The sequence below is a fragment of the Anguilla rostrata genome, chromosome 6 (assembly GCF_018555375.3).
Source record: "Anguilla rostrata isolate EN2019 chromosome 6, ASM1855537v3, whole genome shotgun sequence".
Lineage (NCBI taxonomy): Eukaryota > Metazoa > Chordata > Actinopteri > Anguilliformes > Anguillidae > Anguilla > Anguilla rostrata.
The window spans coordinates 41,737,336-41,758,381 of record NC_057938.1 but is presented as its reverse complement, the minus strand read 5'-3'; the positions used below and the strand labels follow the sequence as shown (position 1 = coordinate 41,758,381).

Here is a 21,046-nt window from a genome sequence, read left to right as displayed (position 1 = left end):
AATCACAATCAAATTTACCTTAAATGCTATGCACATACATTCTCATAGCAACCTACAAAGCAGAGAAGCTCATGTACCCATTTAAACAGCTTGCAATTAAAGCAACAACTTACATGCTCTAAAGGGCATAGTCATGCCCGGATTTTAAACCATTATCTTTAAAACCAGCTTTCAGTGTCATATTCGTACGTATTAGCTGGGACAGGTTCCAAATTCAAAATTCCTTTAGGCTTCTAGTCATATCGATAAATCAGATGATGTCAGTAATGAAATAGAAAACGTACCAGTGTGCGTAAATTAGCGCCTTAAACTGCAACCGCACAGGGCAACACTTCAACAGCCATCAGGCAAACTTCAGTAGCCTAGAACACATTCAGAGCAGCCTACGTGTCAACTTTTCTTCGTGTGTGTAGGGCGCACTCTGTTGATTGAACGAGATTCTGCACCGTAAAACTACTTAAATTTAGAATGGAAATGGAAAATGGAAATTCCGTTGGATAATTCGGTGTCAATGTAACTGCTATGTAGACCATTTATACTATACATGTTGAGCAACTGCCATTATCACGAAATTGTCCGGGGTGAATTAGCCTGAAATGTTTCGCATCCTCATTCCCTGCAGGTACGCGGCGTATGCTGTTTTTTCATTCTGAGCAAGCATGTAATTAACGCGTATTAATATGTAGAGCTACCTCTCTGACCATATTGCGTTCTTAGTGTACCGTAGCCTATTACAGTGAGACATAGTTAGACACACACACACACACGCACACTTATTATATCCGTGAATGTGTCCATACACCACGTGTGTGTTTCCGTCCGCACACATCCATTAATACAATACAAATAATTATTAGCGAGTGTCTTTTCATATTGAGAATCTAAAAATTTGAGTTAAAACCTTATTACTTCACGGATTCAGCAGCTCGAGATACTTTTGCGAACCCCTGTAATCCATCTTCCCACTCACACATCCACCCACTTACACACAAACATACAACCATGAAAGCACTAATGTGAGCTCTAATGTCAGGGAAGATCTATACTTTGTGGGTTTCAATGCTAAGGTTAGTGTAAATTAAACAGTATGTTGTACATAGATCAATCTTTTGTCACTCTGCTGTCTAAAATAAAAAGCCTTACTGTGCTGTAAAGTGATCTGCCCACACAGCTCTGGAACCAAGGGCCATATTGATCAGCACTGATACTGAAGTGCTGACCACCTGGGTTGTGTTTAGTCAACAGACTTTACAAAGACCAATTCACTGAGACTCCTTGCTGGTGATCCTCATCGATCAGTGTTCATTCAGTAATTGCACCAATATCTTTCTCTGACATTTTACTTCGATATTTGATGACCAGCTGCAACAAACTCAATGCTTTCTGTGCCTCAAAGCGAAAGTTGTGAAGCATGATAAGTTGACTCAAATTGGTTGACCAACATCCAGGTGAGATTTATGTGTTGCTTTGTTTGGCATACAATTGACCAAATATCTGTGCCTGTCAGTGGTAATGACATAGAAATAGAAATTTAAGGATTTAGACCAAACATTTGCAAGAGCTGGGTAACATAAAATGGATTACTGAAGGTAATATGCATCTTGTGTAAAAAAGATGCATCTTGTTTCAAAAGGCCTCTCGTTATTTATTATTTTTTTTTTTTTACACAGAGAGTATCACTGTGTGCAATAGCTTGCAAGGTCATGTAGTAGAGGCAGAGACTCTGGAGGTTCTTAAGACCAGGCTGGATACGGTGCTAGATACTATCTAGTTTGTAGGTAAACCGAGCATTAGGTACACTTTAGTGGTCGGAAAAAGGTGAGCATTGTTGGGCTGAACTGTTCTTGCCCGCCATAATGCTGTTACGTTAAAATGAAATACGGTTTAGATAGTGAGATTCTACAAGTCCTGCGCACAGTATTCTGTATAATTTATTTTTGTACCTTGCCATAATATAGTTTCAATAACAGTTCTCTAGCACTTTGGAACTGTCAGATGTGTGAAATCTGAAATCCACAAAAGAACAAATTGGCTCCAAATAACATACATTTTGGTTTGTTTTCTTCAAAAAAGTTTAATTGCAGAACTATTTACAACTGGTGATCATTAGCAATACTTAAATGTCTTAGGCAGATTCAAAAAAGAAGCGGGCAAAAATACGAAAAGCACATTTCTGTCGCATAAATCGAATCAAATGATATCAATGGAGGAAAATTTGTGTTTTTCAAAAAATAAATAAATGCACATAAGAATAAACATATAAATAAGTTTAATAAATAAAACATACAAATACAAAACAATCTGTAGAAGGCGGCAAGATCAAAAAAGCAATGAGACAACAAATAATACATTCAATATATAATATTTTGCATGCTGTAATAAGAGCATATAAAATAACCCCAAACGAAAAGAAAAAAAAAAAAAGCAACTGAGCTGTGGGTAGGAGCCGAAAATAGTTCCATTTAAATGAAGCATAATTATATTTATATATTTATATATGTATATTTCTTTACAAATAATGAATATTTGGCATTATATTCATCCTCATTATTGATATGATATTTAAGAATTAAAAATACTTTAAGCTAAACATCTACCTTTTCACTACCCGACTTTTATTCCACGTTCCAAGACCCATACGATGTATGTAAATCTATCCACGAGACATATGCTTTCTCCACCAACAGGCTGCTTTCAAAAATAAACAAATACACAAGGCTCTCTTCCTTTTGAACCATTTAATAAATAAAACAATTTTAATTTTCTCTTGCCTGGGATGATAGTGCTGCTCATTATAGGCAAATAATGGCATGAAAATGAACGATGAAACCATGTCTGGAAATAACATCACCCTGAATTTTAATTTCAAGTTTGGTAATTGCTAGGGAATGTGAGAAACACCTAGGACGAAATTCAAACGTCTTGCTTCAATGTCTCATCAATTGAACTGAGCGATGGTATTCAGTTTTTTAATGTTTTTCATGTAAGCAATGGGGGGGTGGGGGGGGGGGGGGGGGGGAGGAGGCAGTCATAAATTTGTAATTCAACTGCCAAACCACAAAGGTGTATGATTTAATTCTGTCCTATATCACAAAAACACCCTGCAATAATGGCAATGTAAAGCCAATAGTTTATTGTGGGTCAGATGTCTGATTGAATTTATTGCTAAAAGGACACATTTCATCAACCTGTCTGGTATTGATCAAATAGTCAGCGGGCAGCCCCAGCAGCACTGAACCCTCATTAAGAACTGCATGCCACCCAACTTTCCCTTGTCAAGTACAAATGATGAAGTGGAAAACATCCCTTATTTACAAATTATAACAAGGATTTGTTTTACATTTATTCTAAATCACATTCAAATCCACCTTTCCGTGAGAAGAGAGAACCTTGTCAGAAAATAAAAGAGAAACAACACTCTCAATCAGCGCAGTTTACAATAACAATAAAACAACATGGTGGCAGTGCACACATTAAAGCAGTGCACACATTAAAAAGCATGACTTGCGTGATCAGATTAAAAAATATAATAAAAACGGCACCATCCTGTGGACTAAAATGGTACTGCATTTTAAAATTGCTTGTGTGTGCTGATTGTCCAAACAGAGCAATCCCTTTTTTATACCAACCACAGCAAAGGTAATCCAAAAATTATCTTTTATTAACGGTGCATCCTTTATAATCAGTTGTCAAACGATATTTTTTTAAATGCAGAATAGGTGAAATTATATGGCACATTTTTTTCATTCTATAAGTGACTCTGTTATTTACTGCTATACTGGGTATATAAAATGAGTGTTTCGGGAAATGTAGAGTGGTTAAAAGACAATTTATGGTTATTTTGATTGTTTTATATCAGTGCTCTGGTGACTAGCCATCACAGACATCAGCACAGCACAACACAATTGTCTTCTATGAATCACTGGGCCATTGAATAGACACTGTGCAGAGTGCTTGGCTAGGTTGTTGACAAATTCTCAATAAAACCCATGTGAAATAATTGCCAGCAAAAAGAAATCATACAGAGCTGCAAGAATGGATGGACATTTCCCTGTGATTAAATGTTGGTGTCTGCCATTCTTATTCATTCACACATTCAAGTCACACCAAACAGCTCCCAAAATTCTTACTGCGTTGGTTCTTGCAATCAACTCTCACACGGAGGAGTGTCTTGGATTTCTGAGCGAAGAAAAGCTCGCTTGAGATTCTCAGGACGGGATGCAGATTGGAAACGAAGACGTTCGGGTAATTTCAGTCTGTCGGCACGGTACGGCCGAAGTGGGATTCAAACCCATTCGAACCGCCGCATCGAATAATCACGCTAGTGAAGACCCGACAGAGCGGGTGTGTGGAACTCTAATACGGTTTTTGCATTTCTATGCTGCACTGCATGGAAGAGAATAAGTAAGTGTGACGTTTGGCACTGAAAAGCTGCCCCTTGGCAGAAGTGATGGGTATGCTTTTAATGTAATATAAAATACCATTATTTATACCGTAATGGTGACATTTAGAGGCAGAAGGCTGAGGCCCTCAGAGCGTGCCTGAAAACGGCAGGAAGCTTCTCCAGTAGGGAAACAGCACTGTCCTCTGGCCTCGCAAAGTGCCCTGGCGGTGTTTTATTGATTGCACGGATAGACTCTCCCTCTAGTCTTTTCACACTGGCCCCTGAGGTAAATGGATATTTACCTGCCCATTGCACCAGTAAGTCATGGGAACTATTGCACTTGTGGCAGGTAATACTGGCGCTGATAAGACTTATTCAAGTTTTGGCAGTCTTTTTTATTTTTTTCCCGAAGATAAGGAACTAAATGTTGACTGAATGCATTGTTGCGGTAACCAATCGTGACAAGGTAGCCAGGATGCAGCGGAACCCTCCTTGTACTTTAAAAATGCTAACTTTAATGTACACGACATCCACAGCTGGCATCAAATTGTACTCTTTCCGTTTCCCTCTCACTCCGAAGGAAGTTTTCACACTACTTCTAATCTACTAAATAACAAAATAAATAAATAAATAAATAAATAAATAAATAACAGCAATGTGACAGCTGCTACCCCACCATGTTAAATGAATCCCAAAATGAATCCCCCCAAAAAATAAATAAAAATAGGGCTCAGTTTGCAAGCTTGAAATTCACTGCCATTCACTGGAGTCAGATATTTTGCACTAATTCCCCACCTCACTTTTAACTAAAGACCTTTAACAACCGACCCATCTGTAAAAACTACTTGCATATTGGTAGTAAAATGCCTCAAACCAAAAGTACTTAGCTCTCTTTACCGGGTCCGGTAGTTGTAGACTTTCTTAAAATCTTTGATGATGAATTTAACTGAATATATGTATTATATATATAATTATTATAATTATAATTTTATTTTTTGCAATTCTTTGTTGTAGTTAAACGTATAATTGAATTGTGTCCATGTTTTTACGTGTTAACTAAATTCACAATACAGCTAATTTGGTTAAAATAAGATTTTAAAAAATCATACGGGAGCTAAGCACAATACTCTTGATAAAAAAGGCTCAGATATAGCATATTTACTCTCAGCCCTTTGTCATGAAATATCAAATAAGCAAATCAAAATCTAATGTACATGACAGACAACCAAGTGCTCTCCAACTTCTTAAATTCCCTCTAAATAGCTAGACACAAACTTAAGACATTCAGATAAAAGTCTTAAGGGTTTGATTTTAAGGCACCTATAGAATATTCTCAGTCATTGAAATAGTTACTTTACATACAAAAGCACTAGCTTCAGAAAACATAATAAAAAGCAACATGTACACACTGCGTATGTATTGGGTATTAGATGTTGTGTATTTGTAGAATTATGTCGATACTTCAACCTAACCACTTCTCAAAAATTAGGAATGCACTGCATAGTTATCCCTTAAGAAAAGTAATATATGAATATGTTTGAAAATATTAAACAAATAAATACATAAATAAATTAAATTAAAACATTGATTTTATATATATACCAAATGATGTTTCACAAAATATGCAATGTGATGCATATTATGAATTATATAACATAATTGCATTTCCATGTAACTTTAAGCGTATTTTGTGAAACGTATTGCACTATTACAATTACCCATACAATTACACACATGAGAACATTTTGACAAAGTAAGACATGAAAATACAGTCTACAATATATTACTTTCTCGTAAGGGATTTGTGTTTCGAATAAGAGGCTTTGCTTCTGAAAATGTAAAACAGAAAAGCCGATGGCAACAAAGTGAGGACTTGTCAATGGAAGATGAATTGATGGATTTGAATCCAAACCGAAAAATCACTCGCATCGTCACTGGACACATTCGCATTGGCTCCAGTACTGTATGTCACAGGCAGAAAGCGCCGAACTCTAGCAACCTATCTGTTCCTGTTGAAATGCGTGCTGTCAGACAGTCTTCATGAAAACTTTCCATAGGCTACAACAGCAGAAAAAGCATGGCACAATATGTGCGGCAAACAGTACGCTGACGACGTCCAGGTAAGAACAACTGTCTGAGAAATACAACGAAACCAAACATAACACGATAGGCTAAATATAAAGTGGACTCGTTTGTCTCAGAGCCATAGCTCAGAAGAGATTAGTTTGGCAAACTACTTCAACTGCTGCGATTGAACGTCAAGCGTGGACGCGTTCACCACGGTGAAATCCTACCGTCTCTCCCAGTCCGTGAGCACATCTGATTTTAAGCATTAGTGCCATGTCTCAAACCGCTCGGAGGTGTTAACTGACTGGTGCGCTTTTACATCCGTCTTTCGTACAAAGCAAGCAAAGAATGCTCCCTCGGATACTTTAAGAGCTGTGTCGCTAGTCTCGGAATGGCCCCCTGACTTCACATTATACTCCCTGTTCAAATAAATATTTGCAAATTGTGGCGTTGGCACGGTTACTCTGCACATTTTAACTGTATGTCAGGGCTAGTCCAAGTCATTACTTACAGCTTTCATTATTAGTTCCTTTCACATTTTTTTTGCAACACTAGGGGCTATACATTCATAAACATTTCACTTAATATGCAAATGATTTTTAAGGCTGTCCGGTATGGTAAATGTTAATAAGCAGTAATGTCTTTTCTGAGAGGTTGTCTTTCCTCCATAAAATACATTTCTTTGTCTCAACAGATTATGAAATTAATAGCCAAATGTTGCAATGCACACGACAGCAGACCACCCCCCTTAACCTAATCAGTGCCCTATAGAGGCCAGCCCTCAAATATCCTCACAGCACTGCTATTATAACTGCAGCAATGTGATAACTGTATCACACCAACATTTTGAGAACATGAGAGAAACGTTTTCCCAGCATAGTTACAACATTCCAGATGGCCTACGATTCATCAAGCCTCAATTGCAGCCTCTTTATACCAATGTGAATCGGCACAAACCGAACCCTGTTGACCTAATTAACTGACTGATTAAAACAGCCCAGCCACCTCTGATAGTCCCAACCTGCCACAACACACCATTCAGACAAAGCTACTCCCCGAGTACTACCCCTTCACCGCACACTTTTCAACTAAATTCAACATTTGTCCACCTTTATATATATATATATATATATATATATATATATATATACGACACCTTAGCAAAACATATTTCATTAAAATCTCCATTTACAAATAAGTGCTGATCTTTCGATTATATGATTTGATTACATGATTTTTGAAGGCTAAAAAAAGGTATGATAAAGACACATGAAAAATATGAGGGCTGATATTTCTTTCTCTATGCCTATTCACCCACACTGCCGGCGTGACCCCTTTTGTTATCAGGCAAGGGAGCCAGGAACACGACAGGGGGTTCATCTGAGCCGCTGGACAAACCCTGAGAGGGCCACCGCAGGACATGCCCCCGGTGACCCCGCTGTCTCCCTGACAACTGTTGCCATGACGGATAGATGGGGAGGCTTGTAAAGCTGTCAGCATTGCCAAAAGACCGCGGCCATCGCTAAATAATATTCGCCTATTCCGCGCTTCCTCCCTGCGAGTTAAAAAAGTGAACTTTGTCAAAATGATCAGCTGCACCTTTACAAAGTTGAACATAATTATCTAAATTTGATTTCCTAACAAATTTAATTAGAGATGCGTTGAGATACCCTTAAAAAGTGAATGTGTGGCTCAGGCTATTGTATGCCTCAGACTAGTTCAAGGATAAGATCCTAATAGCAGCACCATTTATAATTTATAATTGAATAGCTTAAAAATGTTGTTTGCACCTATACAAGTCATGACCCAGAGTTATATAACACTGGAAAATTGTAAATACTTTTTTTACTTCAAAGTATTGTATGTGTGGAATGTCTTTATAAAACTCCTGTGATATTAGCTGTGCACATTAAGAGTCTGTTCACACCAGCGTGTTTGATCTGGTGACTTGATCAGACTTGTCAGTGTACTGTGGGATTGGATCCCATACTGTACTGTGCAGTATGAGGGACTGGATCAAGGACTGCATGTTGTAATGAAGGACTGGATCATGGATTTTTTCAGCGTAATGTGGGATTGGATCTCAGACCACTTAGTGGACCACGTGGGATTGAATCAAATGCTCCTCAGCGGAATGGCGGGATTCGATTACAAAACTGCTCAGAGGGACACGGATGGGGCTGGATCCCAGACTGGTCAGGAGATTGTTGTGTGGGACGGTAGCCTATGCTGCTCAGCATAGGGTTTCCCAGGCTCCAGAGCAGGGCCTTCTGTACCCCTTTGCCTGGAAAGGGGGAGTGGTGACATGAGGACTGTGGCCCAATCACTGATCGCACTCACCTGGTGCTCTTAATTTATACAACCACAACCCTGAATCGCAAACACAACCAAAATTCAAAAACTGGGGCAATCCTACTCACTACGGTCAGTAAACATGGAAACATCTTTTTAGGGAGCCCACTAATTTTCTTTGCGCACATCTTCGCCATCCAACAGCCATGTGCTACATGACTTCACATAATCCACTCTCGACATTCACAATGTTCATTTCCTGGAAGTACTGAAACCGTCGTTCACTTTTTTTTCCAATGTCTATCCTTATGCACCTGTGGCGTACTGGTCAGACTGAAGATCTCATTTTCAAGTTTGCACCAACAGTCTTCCAAACTGAGCTGGGAATTACTGTGTCCTTTACTGAAAGTGGGTTTGGTTTATTGTTGGCTTGAAGGGTCTGAACTGGAAAGGAGGACGCTCAACAGTTCAGAAGAAAGCGCGATGCCGAACGTGACCTTGAGGAGGGTTCTGTTAAACTGAGAGCGGCGATTCAAGTGTTTTTTTGTTTTTTTTTACATCATATTAGACATTGTAATGTTAACGACTGTCATGGGGGCTGGCATTTGGCAGCGTGAGGTAAAAATCCATGACCAAATAAAAACCTTCCTGTTTACTCTTGCAATTCAATTGCAACAATAGTAAGTGAGCTTCATTGCTTACATTTCCCTTGGAAATACAAACAGGAATATTATTTGAGGTGCAAAAATGCATTATTCTACATACTATAAATTATACATTTTTTTTTTTTTCCAGAACCGAGTTACCTTGCGTCCATGCCCACATGATCCGTGTTTTCTCAAAACATAGGCTTTTCTCACGGCAATGGACCGACGCCTAAAACTATGGAAAGAATATAATAAATACTTCACCGCGAAACACTGAGAATGGGGAGAGACGTTGGTTGTTCTAAATTGTTGGCACATTTACTCAGTCTTTTCTCGCATCTCGCCTCTCAGCCGCGGAGCCGCGGACGGCCGCTAGCACGTTTCCACAACAACTCGAGGCGGCGGCCGTTGCCGAGGTCGCCCCGAAGCCGACGCCCCGAACCCCGACCTTCCCGGCGCACCGTGACGCGCACGCTTGAGGTATTTTTTTTTATTTCTTTTTTTTTTGTTCAGCACTGGTTCTGATTGAAAGGGTTACTCGAGTTGTGCAAGACTCTTTTTCGGTTCGGGAGCTCTGTGTGTGTGGAGCCCGAGGCCGGAAAAAACCTGAATGCGTCCGCGGAAACGGAACTGATTTCAAAACCCGGAGGCGGCGGAATCCCCTCTGTGCAACCGCTCGGACCTCGGACGGAGCGCGAGTCCCCCCCGCGCGTTTTTTTGTTGTTGTCTGAGGCCACTGTTGCTGGTGAAATTCTCGAGAAAAGTTGCACTTTGTGATCACCTCCGAAACAAAAAACTCCCCTCGGGGGGGGGGGTTCTTTTTTAAAATGGCCGATCTAAAAGCCTCGGGGATCGTTTTAGAACTTCCATGGCCTGAAATCAGCTCACCACCAGCAGGCCTTCCTCGTAAAATTCACATTTGCTTCCTAGGTGAGGATAATGCTTTTCTGTATTGACTTGATATATATTCTGAATGGGTCAGTTTAATGAGAGAAATAAAGGGGAAGGGGTGGGGGGGGGGGGGGTTTGTATATTATCCGGGAACCAGGGGGGGGGGTTAAATTAGCCTCACTGTGCTGGAGTCGAATGAACACAAAAGTAGCGCACAAAGAAAGGAGAATAAGAGTGATGTCAGAGGAGGGCTTGAGGAGAGGGTTAGGACGGGGTGGCCGGGCACCCTTGCTCTCAAAGCCGGGTCTGCGCCTCGGGGATGTATATCTCGATGCTGTCCGCCCTCTCCGTCGCTGAGTTCTGTCGGAAGGAGGCCGCCCGCTTGGCCGCCATTAGCCGCCGCCGGGCCTCCTGCCGCTGCCGGTCCTGGAGGTCCAGAGATCGCTCCCGCATCACTCCGCCCCGGCCTCTAGGGGGCCTCTTTGGTACAGGAGGCGGCCACTTCCTCTCCTGCTCGGGGAAGAAAGGAGAGCGCAGGAGAGGGAGAGAGGGGGGTGAAAGCGAGCTCACGGTGTTTATGGAGGAGCCGCAGAAAAAGTCAGAACTTCTGAAAGATTTCTAGCCTCAGTTCATGACATACATGACATGACGTTCATATTGTTCTGACCATCCACTAATAAAAAAAAATTAATAATGTGGTATAGACAGTACAAACCAAAAGTATTATGCCAACTGTTGATTAAAAAAAAATAGAAGAATTCAGTAAATATATGGACATTTATAGAATAATAAACCAAAGTACAAACTTTTTTATTGCTTATTTTTTATCCTTTAAATGTCTTTGAACTGGGTGAAACACATCAGGTTGCCCAAATCACCGTTCGCGAAATAATGCGTGACTGTCGGCGATACACACCTTCTTCTCCGGACTCTCCACGGGCCTCCAGTCGTTGCTCTTGATCTGCTGCAGCTCATCAAACTTGGCGGTCACGTCGTCAATGGACAGCTGCAGCAGGTCCCAGAATCCAGCCAGATCCTGAGAGGTGGGCCTGGGCATAGCACTGGGGTCCTGGGGGCCAAATTAGTTCCCACTTGATTATTATTATTATTATTATTATTATATTACTATTACTATTATTATCATTCACTCTAAATTCACTCCCTTATTCTATTCTGAACTGACAGCAAAATATTATTGGACCATCAGAGAATCCATTATTTAAGTACACAACAGTGCCCAGAATCCACATTTCAACATTTGAACACTAATAACCCTAATAAAGTCTATGGTCCCATATACTTATATCTTCTCGGGTACTGTATTATACCCAGAGGTGGAAAACCCAGGTTCAGAAAGTAAAAGCCCTCCCAATTGTTAGCAGTTGGATGCTAATTGCTAATTAGCACAATTCTTCAGCCAGGGGGTAGAACTAATCACTGAAATCACCTGGCTGTTCTTGGGTGGAAGAAACACATGGCAGGACTTTTACTTTCTGACTCCTGGACTTTCCACCTCTGATTATACCCAGTGTATGTGCAATATCTAATATGTTATCTAAAATGCTCCCCTAAACTGTAATTCCTACACAGATCATTCAACATAGATGTAAGTACCCTCAAATTAAAGCTGGCAGTCTGCATTTAAACATCAATTGTTTCATTTCAAATCCAATATCCAATATCCAATGTGTCATTGTCCAAATACTTATGCACTGCACAGTTTTTTGGTCATCTTTGAACAAAAAATAGGTTTTTGTCTGTAGTCTCTCATTGCAAAAAATGGCTGAAAAAAGTATAAGATGGGATACATGCTTGGCATATAAATCACTCGGAAGGTTGGAGCAAAAACCTGGATTTTCAAGGCACACCACTGTCTCTTGGCTTACACGAATGACAAGTTCATCCTTAAATCTTCTTTTCTTATATGTTGTAATGATTATTTGAGCCACTAGATGTCTACTGATATCAGCTCCTTGAAAGCATTTTTTTTTTGCATATAGATGGATATGAAATAGGACTGCAAACAGCAATTACCTTAAGGGCTAGTGGTATAAGGAAACTCATTATACAGAATGTGAACATGGCCACAGGACTACAACACACAAAAAAATAAATAATGCAGCTTCAAAAATGTAGATTTTAAAACAAAGATTTAGATTTTTAATATCTTATTGCAGATTTGTTTATCAAATCAGGAAAAAAAGGGCTGGAGAATATGTATCAAGGCACCCCTTAAGGATCTCCACATTATTGCAAATTGCTATAAAATCCAAAGATTTTCACCTGTTGTATCCATCATGAATACCTTTGAACTGATATGGTCACAGCAGCCGTGGTGTATACCACAGGATTTTCATTGTACATTTTTAAATATTATATGTGCAAGCTTGGCTGGTTGGTCATTCAGGTCATTTTAGACCATTTTAGGTCATTATGTACAGGACTTATTGCAGTCAATTTGTTTGATGCAATAATAATTATACTACTACTACTACTAATAATAATAATAATAATAATAATGTGTATTATTATTAATAAACCTTTAGTATACCTTCCAAACAACCTTGTGAAACAAGGATTTTTAAAAATGACATAAATTAGTACAATACTGCAGCTATAACAGGTATTTAAATCGACGTGAATGTGTTCCATAGCCCTCTACACTCCCGTCACATTTGTTGAATGTTTAATAAATCCTGTAATATCCATGGCCATAGAAAAGGTGCATAGAAAAGAAAAAAACATCTGTCTAACCTTCAGTTTCTTGTCCTCAAAGGCAGAAGAAAATGCTAATAATACATATAAATATCAATATGCTTTTAAAATATAGCTGTATAATAGTTACTTAAATCATGAATATGATATATTGGGATAAAATTGAAGGAAAGAACACCATGTAACCATGTAACCATGTGACTAAATAACCAATCAATTGTTCTGTATGGTGGGCTTAACAGTGCCTCAGTACCGTCACATACAGTGCCATAGAAACTACAGGCTGGATTTTAATATATCACATTTTTTGCTGTTATAAAATTATAAGATTATTAAAAATTGGCATAAATTGAAAAACTGCTAATTAAATGACAACAGAGGTGGTCAACAGCAGGGCCACAGCATGAATATAGCATGGAGAGGGCAGTGTTACACCTTAACCACACAGTACATTTAAACTGGCACGTGCTGAAACATATGCACCCTGCCCTGAGACTGAAAAGTGCCCTTTTGGCTACAGCTATTCTTTTTTTTAATCATACCACAGGTGCCCTTTTTATTTCGAACACATGCCAGCCAAAAACTGCATATAAACCAGGGATCACAGAGACCCAGAACAGATAGCCCTGTAACATATCCAAGCATAGTCAAAGCTGGCCAGCCAAAAGTGATATCTCAGAGCTAGCCTTCAAATCTCTACCAACAAGGGAATAACAATAGACTTCTTAATTCTGTACTGTAAAAACCTGCCTCCAGTTTCTTAATAAATCAACTCCAGAGGTGCCATGCCAATCCCCAACCACCTCTGTGGCCTTGTAACTTATTCTTATGATGTTTTTTGTCATAAGGGGAAAAGAGGCAAAACAAACACAAAAAAAAACCTCCGAAAGACATCAGATTAGTAAAACTGAATGGAGTGAATAATGAGAAATATTAACAAAATGAACAACTGCGAGAAAATGTAATGAATACATTGCACACTTTGTTACACTTCACACCCCTCTACACCCAGGATTGTGTATATTCATTGTGTATCATAGCTAGAGGCATTAAAAAGTGTACAGGGTAATATAGACATATATACAACATCAGAAACTCACAGCGACTACAACTTGCATAGTACTGTATTATACTGTACTATAAATGACTGAGCCTGGCAGGATTTTTGTCATTAGCTAGTTTTGCATCCATTGAGAAAAGCCCTGAAAAAAACTATATGGCTATATAAAAGGACAAATTGTCACACAATGTTGCAAAGCAACCCCATTTAGGCAGTAAGAATTCTGTCGCCGTTTCTTGACCTCATCTTCAGGTTCATGAATTGTGAGCTGGTGCAAAGAAACTATCTCTCATCAACTTGCAAATTCGCGCCCCGTATATTACCACACCAAGGACAGGCTCTGAGGACAGCAATGTTATTTACTGTGGAGTCCAGTGAGCACGTTCTGAGCAGTGGGTCTAAAATATGCAGTGCATTGATCATAGCCCTGAACAAAGTACGCTGCTAGTCATTGTAGCAACAGATGAACAAAAAGGTCTAGAAGCTATAGAAAGCATGACACCCATAGGCAGCCAGATAACTCTTAACTACACAGCTACTACAGAAGCTACATAATGTAAACTGGCAGATTAAAATAATTTTTATTACATGCATAAAGAATCAGACATTTTTCAGAAAGATCAGATGTTTTTCTTTTCAGTTTTTAAGATTTTTATTTAAAAGTGCAATAACTTTTACACTTTTAGAATGTAAAAATCTCACTGGAAAATTGTGGCCTTCTTCCTCTACGCAATAGCAGTGTTCGTTTTAAAATTTCTCATATTTTTGAAAAACAGCATGTGATAAAGTGAATGTAAATCTGTTTTAAAAAGAAATAGGCATTAAGACCATGATATATCATGGATACTAGCCCTGCTAGCATGTTATTTGTACTCATGCCCAACAATACCCTACAGACATGGAAATATTCAAAATTTACTGTACAACTGCCAAGTGAATCACGTGCACGTCTTCGAACACTGTATTTCCGGTCCTCTAGGGAAAGGGATAGTAAATTGGAGATTGTTCAAAAGGGAATTGATATGAAAGAGTTGGGGGGGAAATGATCTGAAGCCGAAGTCCGTTGCAGTGTGAACCTGGGCATTAATTTAATTCTCAGAAGCATAGTCTCCGCAGGTTCAACCTGTGTTAAAGTGCTACCTTCTGTTCATTGCAATCGGCCCAGCACGTTCACAGCGTGAAAACAGCATGGCCGCTACAAGAGCAATGCAATGGCACAGTGGACAAAGTTACATTATGTATTTTTCGGAAGCATGTGAATTTTATTCTCATTTTTTATTCTCGGCTATTATTGTTATTTTGTGGATTTTTTGGGGTTTTTTAGAATCAATGCTCTGTATATTTTGCCCATTCTCCTCGCGATTTCAGGAATACATGAAAGGCAGTAAGCCAACACGGTGACCAACCCAGCACTGCTTCACACTATTCCTCTGACAAACCTGTCACAGCATCCCTCATTATTTCAGCTTTGCATATTAACCAAAATATCAAAAAGATCATAATATGTGTCACTCTTTTGGCCTCACAAAAGCCTCACAAAATGTCTGTGGCACCAACGATTCCTGCATGGAATCCCCCCAATGGATTTGAATAAACAGAATTATCAGAAAGCAACGTCTAGCAAATTCCAAAACACTGCCTGAGAACCATTAATAACCATCGCCAAACAGTGTATTGTATATCCCGGTCATGAATTCACTGATTATAAACCTGGAAACGACAGGACAGACAGAAAAGCTGAGCGGGCAAAATGAAGGATTGATTCCCGGTAGTTTATTCAATAAAAATGCAAGGTAAGTCGCTCTGGGTAATGGATACTGAGTGACTTGTGCGAAGTGAATGCATAATATATGAGGACAGCTTGACAACATATAATAAGTACACGTGTGGCAGGGAAACCCTAATTAAGGTCATCAGACTGCACTGTGTCCTGTCCCTCCATCCCTAATTGATACATATCCTCCTGAGACCTGAGACCAGGATCCAATCAACATTTCTCCTTAACTTTCGCTCACGAATAAACGTAAGCACCTTAAATTGCATGTTTAAAATGAACTAGTCAAACTGTGGGAAGAAAATAAGTATGTGTAACACTGTAAGTATGTCCTTATGGGGTTGGATACAATCAACACTAGCCCTCATTTTGTGCTTACAAAAAAACAAAGCTAAGGACAAACACTGATTGGATCCAAGCCCTGATATGTACAGTAGGAAATCCAAGACTTTTTAAAAATAAAAATGCTCCTGGGGATCAAGAAAGAGGGAAGCTCTTCTAAGCAAAATAAATAAATATCTGTATCATACATTCTTCTGGCCTCTTATTCACAGATTTTGGATTCTGAAATTTCCCTGGTTCGACATTCTGTACAAATGAGTCACAGGAAGCTACATTCGAAGGTGAAAGGTCAAGTTTTTCATTACAGAATGAATTCTCGCTAAACTAAATCATGCAAAGGACTGTTATCATGAAAGACTCCAAAAAAGACATTTTACGATACAAAACTGCTTGCATCAGCATTACCGCTAATTAATCTGACAGTGGCCATATTAAATACCATGTTGATAGTAATGGGAAGGAACACGTTACCGCATATTACTAGTAAGAACGTATCGGATTGGACGTACGATTTCTGACAGTAAGTTCCTTTCAGGAGGTGTTTGATGGCAGATGTTTAGCAATAGGAGCTGCCGCTTGTGCAGTGCTCTCTGTATTCTAGGCTCGGCTCTGCCTGCGTCACAGCAGAGAGACACGCTCCTGTCCGTACTGTTCCTCTCACTGGCGGAGGCAGATCTGTATCAACGTCTAATTCCCGTTATTCTCCGTGAAGGTTACTGCACAGCGACGCACACGCAAATGTACACAGATACACACGCACATACACCCATACACATACACACACAAACAAAATATACAGAGGCGCGCACACACACATAAATGTACATGCTACGCACAGACACAGACACACACAAATACATCCACACACACACACACACACACAAATACATCCACACACATACACACACAAACAAAATACACAGAGGTGCGCACCCATATAAATGTACATTCTACACACACACTCACACACACACACACACACAAATAAACAAAATATACAGAGGCACTCACACATAAATGCACATGCTGTGCATGCATGCACGCACGCACACATACACACATATACACACGCACACACACATACTTGCACGCACGCACACGTGCATGCACACGCACGCGCACGCACACACACGAACGCACACACGCAAGTACGCAGGATTGACACCTACCAGGTTCTGCTGACACAGCCAGTAGAACTGCTGGAATTTCTGTGACATGAGGAGCTGAGCGCTGCCCACCGCGCTCCGGATTTTCCCTAGGACTGAGAGACAGACAGCCACATGACCGCTGAGGGCTTCCTGCAAACGGCAACTGATCAGCGCTCCTCAAACACCACACCACAATGACTGCGCTGTGCTACGTAGCACCAGTTCCACACTGGACACACTCTGTAACCTCTGTAGAAAACCATGTAGGCAAGACAACAAGCTGATTATCATAAATGCAGCATAATGAGCGCAGCTTGAGATAATTACATTTTCAATTAAAAATGACAAAAGCATCCAATTAGGCAATAAATGGAGTAACAATGAGTGGCATAAATGTGTTTGGACGTTCTTTATGCTGGGTCATTGGCAACAAAAAAGCTATATAAACAAGGCTTTGACCAGGAAAAGAACAGGGTTCAAACATATGCTTTGAACATATATATATGTTCGAACGGCTTTTCTTTTTGGACAATCTACCATTTTAGAGCGACAGAAAGGTACAGACATTACTTCCCATTGTTGACATTAACTTGTGCCTACTGTATGACTGTGCTTCATTGCCACCAATATGCTGACTTATAAGGAAGCATTATTAGGCAGGAAGTGAAAACGACACCATTACTCTAAGTGCTGTAGCTGTAGCTTCCCCCACAAAGGGTGAACGCACAGTGGCAAAACTCACTGATATTATATTACATTGATCATTGTCATTATGTACAGTTATTATTTATTGTACCATTTTGATTTCAGTCTTATATTCTTGAGTTTGATTGTGTATGTGTTATGTCAAATAAAGAAAAACTTCGATAAATAAAACATTAAAAAATCTTTTTTTGAACTCACTCTCCTCCGACAGGTCGTGCTCCTCCGCCTCCCTCTCCATCTCCTTGCACCAGCCCTCCATCCTCTTGGTCTCGTTGTGGAGCAGCTGCATGAACCAGCTGCCGTCGCGGCGGAGGGGGGAGACGCGGCCGGTCTCGGCCGCCTCGTGGGACGGCTCCACCAGCCAGGGCTCGGGCTGCGGGCTGGGCGGGCCGCTGGAGACGCGGTAGTCCTCGCGGTAGCTGAAGAGGCCCTGCGTGCGGACGGTGCGGACGGCGCCGTACTGCGTGGGCGTGCTGGGCTCGGAGTGGCGCTGGAAGGAGCCGCCGAACTGCAGGCCCTTGTCCTCCGTGGTGGGGAAGCCCTCCAGCTCCATGTCGGCCTGCACCGCCGTCGTCACGCTGTTGGAGCGCTTGAACCTGCCGTGCCTGGCACACACGCGTGCGCACGTACACACGCACGCAGGCGCGTGCGCACACACATGTACGTATATACATACACACACGAGCACATGCATAAGCACACACAGGTACGCATATACACACACACGAGCACATGCATAAGCACACGCATATACACACACACATGAGCACATGCATAAGCACACACAGGTACGCATATACATACACACATGAGCACATGCATAAGCACACACAGGTACGCATATACATACACACATGAGCACATGCATAAGCACACACAGGTATGCATATACACACACACATGAGCACATGCAGGCACACGTACACATGCACGCAGACGCGTGCGCACACACAGGTACGCATATACATACACACACATGAGCACATGCATAAGCACACACAGGTACGCATGTACTCACACACGAGCACATGCATAAGCACACACAGGTACGCATATACACACACACATGAGCACATACATAAACACACACAGGTACGCATGTACTCACACACGAGCACACGCATAAGCACACAGGTACGCATATAAGCACACACATACGCACACACAGGTGCACATATAAGCACACAAGAGCACATGCAGGCACACGTATACAGAAAAAACAAACAAAAAATGTGCTTTCATGAATTAAAATATACAACATTGGGACAGGAAAAATGCACTTTAAACAAACTAAATTTCTGCTGGTTGTTAACACATAAGCTAAATATTTTCAAATTCACAATTAATTTGTATTTTGCAGGACATATTGCCATTCAGATAGCTTACCAATGCTTCTTCCAGCTATCATCCTATTTTGCAGATGTCAGGTTAATTTGTCTTCTTATCAAATCTAAATACCATTAATAACTAGAGATCAGACATTCTAGTGCATCTGGGATGTCATTTCCTGTGCCCATGTGACCCCTTGCCACTGTGCCGTACGTACCGCTTCTCGTCCTCCACCTGTATCCCCACGGAGTGGTACTCCCTCAGCCCTTTACTCTCCGGCTCGGAGTCAGTCGCTGTTTCCACCTGAGCGACACAAACGACACCACAGTCTGATAAACACGCCTCCCAAGAGCCCACCCATCCTCAGGCGGTACCGATTTTGCTTTTAATTATAAAGAAACAACGGCCGCTTGATTTATCTAGACAAGACCGGTACAAAATAACAGCGTTTGCTGCTGAAATACACCCCGTGTAGCAGCGTCCCTAGCCAGACTGCAGCCCTTGTAAATGAGGATTGCTAAGGGAGAGCGGGAAAGCGGTCAAAAATCATTTTCATTAGTTCAGAGCTGACAGAACGCCAACTGACGGGATTGGTTCAAAGATGGATTTCAGAATATCGAGAGGAATCTCTCACCAATAGCCAAGTTGGTACTGCCAACGTGAATGTGCCCAGACATATTATGGATATTATTTTACATTATTAGATACATTACTGAATCATTTATTAAGTGTACACTCTTCCAGGAACTAGTCGAATGTTTCAAGACTTATATCAACAACATTATATAATCAATTTATGCAGATTTGTTCCCGCAGCATTTGCCATGTAATGCAAGGCCAGAGATGCATGCTTTAATATCAGCGTTTAATATATTAATGTCAACGTCGACATTAAACGTCGGGGGAGATCTTGTTACTGCAAAAACTGGAAAGACTGGAAAAGCAAACCAGTGGGTTCAATCAGGATGATGAAACTCTAGAGCACCATTAAAGGCCATGTTGGGCTGTTCTGGTGTACCTTTCTAGAGGGCACAGTCCAGGAATGCAGTCGTCACTTCAGACTTCTACTTTATAGAGCTACTTTACTTAACCTGATGCTGCCGACGGTGAAGAAAATGAACGTGATGATGATGATGATAATGATGATGAAATGGAGTCATTTTGATGTCGACAAGGACAAAACATAAAAAGATAAGGGGAAGTTTTGCAAGTGACAAAGAGGTAAAAAAAGTGATCACAATGATGATAAATAAGAAATAGAAGACAGATGACCATGTCGGCGGTGATGAAGAGGAAATATAAAATGACGACGGCGATGTCGACGATAAGGACTGTGCACAGCTTCCCAATGTAGGTTTAAAAAACCGAAACTGAGAAAGTTTTGTATTTCACACTCGAGATTGCAGCCGCTTTGAAAATCAGCAGCCTTTGCTCGTCATCCGCTGACTGGCTATTCGCCAGAGCAGTGGACCAACGCTGGCCGTCACGGTCGTCTCTCTGTGTACACCGGTGCAATTACGGCTGCAGGTGCCCTCGACTTCAGCACAAAACACCTAAGATTCGGCACCTGCATCCCTGCGATCTGCTTGATGGATGTGACCCTTTCCACTAACCAAACCTACAACAGCATGTTCACCACAGGGAGATTGATGGGGAATCACCATGGTAATCTAGCAGAATGTCCAAAATATC

At 40.7% G+C, this 21,046-nt stretch overlaps 1 protein-coding gene across 1 annotated transcript; it reads right to left on the bottom strand.

Annotated features, from left to right (window-relative positions):
- Positions 1-2,252: 2,252 nt before the first annotated feature.
- LOC135257236 (disks large-associated protein 2) lies at positions 2,253-19,545 on the bottom strand. Its single transcript, XM_064339753.1, has 4 exons — positions 18,224-19,545; positions 17,342-17,433; positions 11,198-11,350; positions 2,253-10,791 (listed from the first exon to the last, which is right to left on the bottom strand). The coding sequence occupies exons 1-4, from the start codon at positions 19,284-19,286 to the stop codon at positions 10,576-10,578; spliced, it is 1,524 nt and encodes a 507-aa protein (XP_064195823.1). The 5' UTR covers positions 19,287-19,545; the 3' UTR covers positions 2,253-10,575.
- Positions 19,546-21,046: the final 1,501 nt, after the last annotated feature.